The sequence below is a fragment of the Malus domestica genome, chromosome 15 (genome assembly GCF_042453785.1).
Source record: "Malus domestica chromosome 15, GDT2T_hap1".
NCBI classification, from domain to species: domain Eukaryota; kingdom Viridiplantae; phylum Streptophyta; class Magnoliopsida; order Rosales; family Rosaceae; genus Malus; species Malus domestica.
Genome location: NC_091675.1, coordinates 27167605 through 27178825, shown reverse-complemented (window position 1 = coordinate 27178825; position 11221 = coordinate 27167605). Strand labels below are relative to the sequence as shown.

The 11221-nt window shown below is 37.9% G+C and overlaps 1 protein-coding gene across 1 annotated transcript; it reads left to right on the top strand.

Moving 5' to 3' along the window:
- The first annotated feature begins 537 nt into the window (after positions 1-537).
- Positions 538-2974, top strand: LOC103401491 (scarecrow-like protein 32). Its single transcript, XM_008340199.4, has one exon. It carries the CDS (start codon positions 1319-1321, stop codon positions 2741-2743), a length of 1425 nt encoding a protein of 474 aa, XP_008338421.3. The 5' UTR covers positions 538-1318; the 3' UTR covers positions 2744-2974.
- Positions 2975-11221: the final 8247 nt, after the last annotated feature.

The window sequence follows — 11221 nt, the reverse complement described above, 5'->3', positions numbered from 1 at the left end:
ATGGGGCCCATTTAAGTGCCACATCAACCTTTAACAAAAATATGACAGAATAACCACATTTATTTGCGACATTTATTTTTAGGAACTACTTTAATTAATTTTCAATTTCATGAACCATCTTAAAAGTCAACTTTAGAACCATTTGTTATAAAAATTATAATCCAAATTGAATTATTTTCTCCACGTGCTTGAGTACCAAAAAATAAATACTTGACTTTTCGCTTGTAAAGAGTTGCTTTTCCTAAAGCCTAAAGTACCAAAACACAAAATATATAAATAATAAAATACTTTCCCGGAACTTTTGGTAAAATGAAACGTACTTTTTTACCAAAAACAATTGCGCCAAAACGCCACTACTGCTCATGAAAGGAATAATTCATAGTAACAAAAGAAGAAAGAAAATTGCTCTGATAAAATGATTTGTTCATGATATGCGTACATGATCTTATTATATATGGTGGCCCGTGACCAATGAGTAAAGAACTGGTGAACCTTGAACCAAAAGATTAGTAACTGCCTCCGATCCCCACCCCTCATTCCATGACAAAATCTCAACTTCCACATACAAACAATCCCCTGGCCGGCTAACTTCACATGCCACCAAAACGCAACTCATACACTAAAGACACACCACACCATCTCTCTCTCTCTCTCTCTCTCTCTCTCTCTTCTGCTCCTTCTATATGATATATCAGCTAGCCTTCTCTCTCTGTCTGTCTTACCTGAACAAGAAGAAGGCAGCAAAAAGGAGATTTGAAAAGGGATTAGACCCTTTTGTAGCTTGAAAAGGTTTGTTGAATCAGAACCGCTTCTATTACCTTATAGCACTACCTAGCTTTTTCTGATATATATATATATCTATCTATCTATCTATCTATCCATCTCTTCTGAAAATACAGCGGAAGAAAAAATAATACTGTTAGGTTCAGTCTCTTTTCGCCCAATTTTGACTTCCAATTACATTTTTTTTCTTTGTTTGGGGCTGAGAGTTAACTCCTCCTGATCAGTCCCTTTTCATCACCCCCCCCCCCCCTTCACCCCCTTTCCCCCGCTTTGTCAAGAACCGTAAATATTATATATCTATTATTTTTCCCTCCGTTCAGAAAAAAGCTGAACTCTCTATTTTGTTCCCATTCATAATATTTGCAGATCAATTCTCCCAACCCTACTAATTTTTTTTAAGTTTCCCAATGCCAAAGCTACCCACTACCAGTCTGGTCTCTTTCCTTCTGAACTCGTCTCAGTAAGTCTATCTTTTTTCTTAAGCAACAGTTTTCTACCTTTTTCTGAATTAATTTCCCTTCTCTTTTCTCTCCCAATGATGCAATTTACTGATACACCACCACCAACCTTGCACCAAATTATCACCACACCCTATTCCAATAACCTCCCAATAATGATGAACAAAAACCAAACCTACCACACGCGCCTGTGGCCTGGCTTTCCGACCTCTAAGTCCCTAGGAACAAACTTTGGCGACGCCAACTGCATGGAGCAGCTGCTCGTCCACTGCGCTAAAGCCATCGAAACCAACGACGCCACCCTAGCCCAGCAGATCCTCTGGGTCCTCAACAACATCGCCCCCCAAGACGGCGACTCCAACCAGCGCCTCACCTGCGCGTTTCTCCGAGCCCTCATTGCCCGCGCAGCCCGAATCGGAAGCTGTAAGGTCCTCGCCGCCATGGCCAACTCCCAAGCCAACTTCACCATCCACACTCACAAGTTCTCCGTCGTTGAGCTCGCCTCCTTCATCGACCTGACACCGTGGCACAGGTTCGGATTCACCGCCGCAAATGCAGCCATTCTAGAAGCTGTTGAAGGGTATTCTGTAGTTCACATTGTTGACCTGAGCTTGACGCATTGCATGCAAATCCCAACTCTGGTCGACGCCATTGCCAGCCGTCAGGACGGTAATGTGAGTCCTCCATTGCTGAAGCTCACTGTGGCGGGTACCATGGAGGACGTCCCTCCAATGCTGGACCTGTCATACGAGGAACTGGGTTCCAAGTTGGTTAATTTCGCAAGGTCAAGAAACATCACTTTAGAGTTTAGGGTCATCCCGTCAAGTTACACTGATGGGTTTGCCAACCTAATCCAACAACTCCGCGTACAAAATTTAGTGTATGCGGAGAGTGGTGAGGCGCTTGTAGTGAATTGCCACATGATGCTTCACTACATTTCTGAAGAGGCATTGACACTTCCAGCAATCAATCCGAATCCAATCAGTAGTGGTTCGACTAGCTCTTACGCTTTTGATGTAGCTTCGTCCTCTTTGAGTTCGTCGCTAAGGACAATGTTTCTGAAAGAGCTTCGGGGTTTGGACCCGACGATTGTGGTTTTGGTGGACGAAGATGTGGATTTGACATCGAATAATCCAGTGTGTAGATTGAGGTCGGCCTTCAATTACCTGTGGATACCTTATGACACCTTGGACACATTTTTGCCGCGGGGAAGCAAGCAGAGGCAGTGGTACGAGGCGGATGTGTGTTGGAAGATTGAGAACGTGATAGCGTACGATGGCTTTCAGAGGGTGGAGAGGCTGGAGCCGAAATGCAGGTGGGTGCAGCGAATGCGAAATGCCAACTTTCGAAGCGTTTCATTTGGGGAAGATGCGGTTTCGGAAGTGAAGGCCATGCTTGATGAACATGCAGCTGGTTGGGGATTGAAGAGAGAAGAAGAAGATGTTGTGCTTACATGGAAAGGACACAATGTTGTGTTTGCCACAGCCTGGATGCCTGCTTAAAGTTGAAATTTCTCAAGAAAATGATCTGACAATAAGTTAATTAATATAGAATCTCCTCTTTTTTTTTCTTTTTTTTTTCTTCTTTCTTAATCTGTTATTTGGTAGTAGCTATCTGATAAATTAGTTAATGATCACATTTTACTAATTTTTACTAGTAGGTGTGAGCTTAAATTTTAATTAATGTGAGGTTTGTGTCATATTTGGTATAATTTTGAACCATGCATTTGTGCATATTCTTCTGTGGTCTGCAGTTACCTAACATATTAATCTGCCTATTCTTTTTTTGCAAAGTCTTTATTTAAAGGGCAATGTTAAGGAGACTACATTATGATATGAAAGTTGATGATTGAATTATTACTTAAGTGTTGACTAACATATTTATTTATTATTTATAACGCATCTTTTAGTTTGCAAATTTGATCTACAAATTTAACCCCCTAACATTACCCTTATTTAAATTTCCTTTTACTCTGTTGTGGTTTTAACTTTGTTGCTAGTTTAAATTTTACAGAAACTTTGAAATGAATGTACCCATTGCCCAAGAAATCCCTACGCAAAGTAATTAATGGGTGATTCAAGAAACTATTTTATTATGATTGGAAATGTTCCTATTATAAACTATTTAAAGATTATTTTTATAAAAAAAAAAAAAAATATGATATAGTTTACATCAGATTAGGGCTAGAAAATTTTCCTGAAAATTCCAAATTAAACCAAAAAAAATCCCAATTCCATATCGAAAAATTTCCAAACTGATAATACCGAAATTTTTGGGATCTATACCGAACCGATCCTAAACTTTTCGGTACGAAAATCAAGATTACATATTCAATGGTTCGAGAATCCTGAACTGAATTGAATATATATATATATATATATATGTATATTTATTTTGGTTGCACGCATGTTGAATGTTGAATTTAAGTATGAAATAGAAGTATGAAATTAAGTAATTTGGAACTTTGGAACGTCAATTTGACTTGGTAAGAATGATTTGGTATTTCAATTGGTAAGAAATTTCAAATTGGTAATATGCAAAAAAATTAAATTTCAATTGATATGAAATTAGGCAACAAACTTTTAAGCCAAAGACCCAAAATATAGGCAACAACCCCAAAATTTCAAATTTATGCCCAAAAGCCCAAAACCCAAAGCGCAATCTCAATCCATCCCGAAATACAAAAAACATTTCAAGAATCCCTAAAATTGAGAATACCGAAATTTCGGTTCGGGATTGGTCTTCAAAATCCCGTCCCAAACATTTTTGGTTTGCATTCAAAATCCCGTTTTCGGTTTGGGATCCCATACCGAACCACCCCTACATCAGACTGTATAAAAACATATTGTCATAATCAATATAAAAGTATTACAAATCTATCTAGTTGCTACATTAATTAACTAAATGATTCTAGTTTTAATTGATCTTTTACAAAGATAAATTTTACATAGTATTTTATAATATGAATAGTTCTAATCATAAACACAAACTTCTATAAGACCAAAGATAATACTTGTCTAATAAGGCCATATATCTTTCGATATTTTCTTCATGACCTAACAGTTTTGGTTTGTATTCCTCCAAAAAAAAAACAGTTTTGGTTTGTATATACTGGATCGGTTTGAAATTGGATAAATATATAATCATGAGTATCATTATTATAATATTAAAACCACCACAGGATCGACAAAAGAATCAAATAGTTTACGTACTAGTTTTACATCTGTAAGTTTCATTATTTTCTTACTCTCCTAATGTCGGAGAGAGTCATGGCAGCCAAATTTTACATGCATCGATGCGACAAAGGAATGGTCATAGTCGACGACAATGACCTCATTCAGATGATCCTTTTCTCACTCTCCAAAATAAAGATGACCAATCAATCAACTAGCTAGATCCATTGTCATACACATTGGGGGTGGGCAAACAGGTCCTGGACCTACGAGTCAGGGCAGGTACATGCGATTCGGGGCGGGTCTAAAAATTAAAAATACAAAACGGGGCGGGGCGGGTCAGTTCCTAGTAAATAATGGGGCTGGCCGGTTCTAAAACTTGGAGAAAACAGGATCCCGGCCCGGACCATTAATTGCCTAAATCTCTACCGTCTATATATCCATCACCCTCCCTCTCTTATTTTCACCCTAACTCTCAGACGCAATTCACTCTCTCAAACTCTTCCCTCACCCTCTCTCTCTATCCCGACTCTGAGTCTCCTCCGACACCACTCCGAGTCTCCTCCCTCAATCTCTCATCCTTGAAACTCCTTTCCTCTCTTGTCTCAGACCTCAATCTCGAGCCCAAGTTTCCATCTCTGTACATCGACTCTCCACACCTCCCACCCGTAGTGACTGAGTCGACCTCGATTGTGTCGACATCACAGCAGCCAACCACCATCACCATCCTGGCATCCTCTCCTGACTCTCCATCGTGGCATCCCTAGGTAATTTATGAATTAGGGTTTCTGATTTAGGAATTTAGGGTTTTTACATAAGCTTTTCGATTGATTAGGGTTTCTGATTTTGTGGGTTTCTGACTTCGTGGGTTTCTAATTTTGTAATGGCAAAGGTGGGATCCGTGGAAGACGACGTCTCTTGTTCAATTTGTGTCTCAGGGTCAACGTATCCAACCAAAGCTGGTGGTGTGGCTGGGCTCAAGCACGAATGTAGACTCAACGAGGTTGTCCCAGCCTCCTACTTCTCTTATTCTCGGCATCTAATTTATGTTTTATTTTGAATTTGAATTTGGGGATTTAGGAATTAGGGATTCAGTTCATTTGCTTGAAAAATTCATTAAAATGTTGGGGATTTAGCTTTTATTAAGGATTCAGTTTTATTTTATTTTTTGATGAATTCGAAATTGTAATTGAAGATTTTTATTTATTTATTAATTTGTTCTATTTGGGGATTTAGGTTGGCGTTGGGGCGTGAGAAATGCTTGAAAAATGTTTGATCCCCTGCATAACCCAGATCACAAATTTTTCAGAAGATCAGAAAAATGTTTAATCTATGTGGTTTGTTGGTCGGTGAGATGTGGCAAGCGGACTTTGCGATCGAAAACAAGGGGTCGCGGGTTGGTGGCAATATGCCCAATCGAAAAGAAAAAAAAATAGTTGGACTCGTGGACTCGTCTCGAACCGGCCTGTTTGAAAAGGGCTGGGTTATGTCCTGTTGGAAATGTGCCCTAAAACCAATCATATGATGATACTTTACAGACATTTCACATGTTAAACTAATCTAGTTTAATATCAAGGGCAAAGATTATGGTTTTAAGCCGTCTCATATAAATGTTATATGCTTAAACGATAAGTTCAAGGAATATGTAATTAGGAGAATGTAATTTAAAGAAGTTAGATTCATGAGACCATTCTCTTTCGTATACATATCCTAAACGTTCCTGATCATAGGATTGCCAATTGGGCATTGACAGTCCGTTAAGATCAGTACGTGCTGTGTCTTCTCTCAGGAAGAGTGACAAGTCTCGAGTCATTGGTGTGATTGACACCAAGACAAGCATGTAGGTGCTCAATAGAGAATGAGTCCACTGAACATGATCAACGAAGAGTTCTCATACTCATGTCACATGAGAGCTCATGGTTGGGATAATGCAAAGTAGTCCTTTGACCTGAGGCATCATAGTTGTCTTGTGGTTAAATCTTTGATCTTTGATTATGTCAAAGTCACTCCATTAGAGGGTGTCCACAACATAGTTGGGGTTAAGCCACTTAGCCATGGAGGCAAGTGAATGCGCAACAAGGGATCTCTAACCTTCAAATCGTTTGAGGAAGAATACTCTATTATATGATTAAGAATCTCTGGCCAGAGTATGAATGAGATTTAGGAAGTCGTTCCAAATCACATTCAAGGTAATCATATAAGTAAATGAATCACGTTGGATAGTAGACATGAATAAACTATCAAACCAAACAATGGTCAAGAGTATTGTATTAGAGAAAGACCGTATTGCATTGTAATCCTAAACTGAATAGGTTCTCCACCTCTTCTGATTAGCTTGGGTAGCCATGACATATTGCTAGGTGTCACTAATGGTTTGTGGAAGCCCTAAACGTGTATAATCACTAAAGGGAGAATTGAAAGTAAGTTTCAATTCACAATCGATTTGAAAGAGTTCTAATTGCCCACTGCCTCGCTAAAAGGAACCTAATGGATCGTACACCGTGTAAGATAGAGATTGAAGAAACAACGGAGATGAGTAAGGATAATTAAATGGTTTAATTATTTATGACTAGGATTAATTAATATGTTAATTAATCAAACGAATAAAGTTCGTTAAAAGACCACGGGTTAGTTTTGGGCCTCAAGGCCCAATGGGCTTCGAACGTCAAGCCCATTGACTTAAGTTGTATGACAACTTAATTCACAAAGGCCCAAAAAGCCCAATAAAACCCTATGGCCGGCCATATTGATAAAGGAGTGGGTTTTGGACTTATTACAAGTTTGCCACTCCAATGAAGATAGGTATAAATATGACTTTATAGCCTTTTCTTCATTAGGGTTTTCTTTTGGAGAAAAGATGAGAACACAAACTCTCTTTTCTCTCTAAGAGGCCGGCCATCCTAGAGGAACATAGCTAGCAATCTTACTTCCTCTAGGTCACTCATTTCTTCATCAATCCTTCCTTGGTGTGGAGACTTAGAGGTTCTCAACTTTGAGAACTTGGAAAAACTAATTCTTCCATCCAAATCCATGGAGCTAAGAAGCAAGGAATGAAGGCCCTATCTCTTGGGTGATTATCCTTTGCTTATGCAAAGAGGAATCAACAAAGGTATAAATTTCTCAACTCACTTTGTTTTGAGTTGAGTCTTGGTTCACCTAACTACTAGGCTTTGAATTTCATGGGTAATGTTTTGTTTTTGAGTGCATGCAAGCATGATTCCGCCTTTAATTGTTAATTGCATGCTATAGATGCTGCTCAAATGAACAAGTTTTTCACAAAATTTCCTTCAGGTCCAGTTCCCAAATTCAAAATCCCTCTACCCGGCCCGGCCCGCCCCGTTACATTTTAAACGGGTAGGGCCAGGTTCCTTCAAATTTGGGCCCGGCCCTGCCCATGCCCACCCCTAATACACATGTCAGTATTATACTCTGGACCAATGATTTTTTTTCGAAATCCATTTTCGTATATTCAGTATAACATCCGTTGTTTGCCGCATACATATGTAATTACTGATATATATTAACCGCGTAGAAATATTTGAAAATTAAAGAGAAAACAAATAAGTAAAGATGAATAGTGAGAAAATGATGAATTAGAGCCTAACAACTGAATGATAATGATTATACAACTTTGTTTATTGGGTAAATTAGACTTTACCACCTTAGGTTTGCGATCGATTTCAATTTCTTATAATATCTTTTAAACATTTCAATTTCACATCTCAAATACTATTTTATTTCAATATAATACATCCGTTACATTTTTCATCCATTGATTCTTTAAAAGCTGACATGACTACCACATTTGTACCATGTGGCTGCCAAATTTATGTCATGTGGCAATTTTTTTTTATTATTACCCTATTGGAAAAAAAAAATTGAAAACCCAGAAACCAATAAGCTTTATCCGATGCCTCCCTCTCTCCCTGCACCTTTCATCCCTCCGTCTCCACGCACATTCCTCCCTCCCTGCACCCTTCATTCCTTCCGGTGAGGTAGTCGATGATTATATCAAGAAATTCAATTTCTGATTTGCTTACTTGGTTTTGTTTCCTCGCCACCGCCGTTCAATCTATTCATTGAACAGATGGCGTGCGTTGAATCTTCTCGAGTTTCCCTTTCCATCATTGCAACCCCTTTTGGTCTCTTCTGGCTCCGTACGGCGTCGCATTGCCTCCGTTTGCCTCGCTTTAGAGTTGACAACCATCGGGAAATGAAACAGCGTGGGGAGGACCATTGTAAGGCCATGAATCCGTCGTCGTTGTTGTCTTCTGGGAGGCGGGGTAGGTGTTCAACCATATTGAAGTCTCCAGAGCAATCGTAGTCGTCGGTTTCGGATCTCGATTCTTCATCAACGAGAATGTCGGCGATACGGATATGGCGGGTCTTGGAGTAACGGAAAGGGGAGAAAATGTTTAGGATTTTAAAGAAGGGAGGAGGAACTCGATGGAGTCGGAGGAGGAGATCTTTCCGTTGAGGTAGTCGAGGAGGGGCTTGCAGTCGGGGAAAGTGACGAAGAGGGAAAAGTTGAGGTTTTGGTAGTGAAGGGAAGGGATGAAGGTCGGGGAGGTGAAGAGGGAGGAGAGGGAGAAGGTGGGGGGGGGGGTTACAGGGGGAAGATGGGGTTTTGGGTTGGTTTTTTGTTTTTGTTTTTTTTAATTAATTATTTTTATATGAATAAATTTTTTTTTTTGCCACGTGGCACAAATTTGACTGCCACGTCAACTCTTAATGAATTAGTGGATGGAAAATGTAATGAATGTATTATATTGAAATAAAAGAGTACTTGAGGTATGAAATTGAAATGTTTTAAAGATGTTGAAAGAAATTGAAATCGACCCCAAACCTGAGGTGGTAAAGTGTAATTTACCCTTGTTTATAACAAAGAGCTTAACAATGCTAATCAAACACTAAGGCCGCCCCAACCGAAGGGGCTATGTTTAGCCCCCATCGAGATTATAGTCTTGCAAGAAATTATTTTTTTAATAAATAGTGCCAAGCCATATCTATATACAATTTCCAACCGAAGGAGGCTATTTTTAGCCCACTTCAATAATTTATTATTTTAAGTTTGTTCTTTAATTTTAACGGTTAATTGAATTAAACTACCATATTAAAATAAGATTTCCGGTTTTGTGGGCCACTGGTCGCTAAATGTTGTTTTAAGTTTCATATTATTTAAGTTTTATGTTATTAAATATTTTAATTTTACTTACATGTTAACAGCTTAGACATTAAAATGAGGTAAGATAGCATGGAAGGGTGAAAAAGATGTGAGAAATTGTGTAGAAATGGCTTACGTATTTATAGGAAAAAATTAGAATTTTTAATTTTTTTTAATCTTGTCTTAAAAAAAAAAAAAAAAAACTACATGATGTCAGCTAGCACAGCTAGGCCCAACTTTCAGGGTTAGTTGGATGACTATGTTTGCCCAGCCCTCTGGCAATTTGGCTATATTTTGGCCTGGTGGGTCCCAAATTTGTTTGGCCTAGCTCTCAATTGTAGATGGATTTTGTGTCAAAATGAGCTATATTTTGGCCTATAACCTTTTGACCGGCTTAGTTGGAGATGACCTAACAAACTTGCTAACTGTATTGTTGACAATCAGTATTTAACTAATCATCTAATGATGTGGAACACTTTATATATTGTATAGGAACATTTTTGATAATGAAGTTCACATGAAAGCAAGGTGATGCATGCACAAACTAAAGTGGTTTTTCCTTCATATTCTAATATATGATGCCATTTTTTGAGCGAAAATTATGTTTCCATGATCTAATAACATTTTGTATCTTTATCAAAGATGTATCCAAGAAGTACACAAAAGAAGGAAAAAAAAAAGAGCTTAATTATTGTTTGGCTGCGCTCCGTTACTAAAGCATATAAAAATAAAAGGAAGGAGTGCAAATAGATAAAATGGGAGTGGTATTATGGTATTACCGTCATCCACCATCAATGAAACCTTTTCTATGTGGTAAAACAAGAAAAAGAAGGGTTTTTTGCTTTTGTCTCTTTTTATGCCAAAGAGTGTTCTAATATAATTAGTGTGCTTCAGAAAAGTTCATTTCATGATTAAATTTTTGGATAACCTGAAGTAGGAGTGATTTTTCAAACGAGTCAAATCGAAGTTAGGGGGTTCTATTTCAATACAATATAATGATATATACATTCTAATTTTGTTTAAAAAAAAAATCAGAACTTCAAGATCCATTATGATTTGAAAATTCAATTTTTTTTTTTCGAAATTTTTTGGAACTTACATATTTAAAAATTCTTCAAAACAAAATTTGGAGTTTCAAATGCTCAAAAAAGTTTGAAACGTTAAAATCAATATTACAAACCTATAAGAATCTATCACATACTTAAAAAAGCAGGCAATGCTATATTGTAGCCTTCAGGGAGATCATATGCAGTCACATATATAATTTTAGCCTTAACGTACAATTATCTTTGCCTTCCTAATCATTAATCCTATTTATTTTATTGTTAAGTGGTTAGTTCTAGCTCAAAACTTCAATGTCTTTGGCCATAGAAATTCTAAGATACATTCCGAGTCTTGTCCCTTTTTTTTTTTTTTTCCACAAACGTTAGATGATACGTTGTTGATCATGGAATGCGGAAGTTGGAAATTTTCAGATCAAAATCAGTTAATATAAGAAATTTAATCCCAACGTGTAGCCCTAGACCCGAAGGAAGCAAGGTTATATGCACTGCAGTAATATCCTCCGCCTTAGTTTCGATCAAAATCCAACTTCGTCAATCGATCAACAATGTCTGTGCAGGCAACAACCTAAGTTATATTGT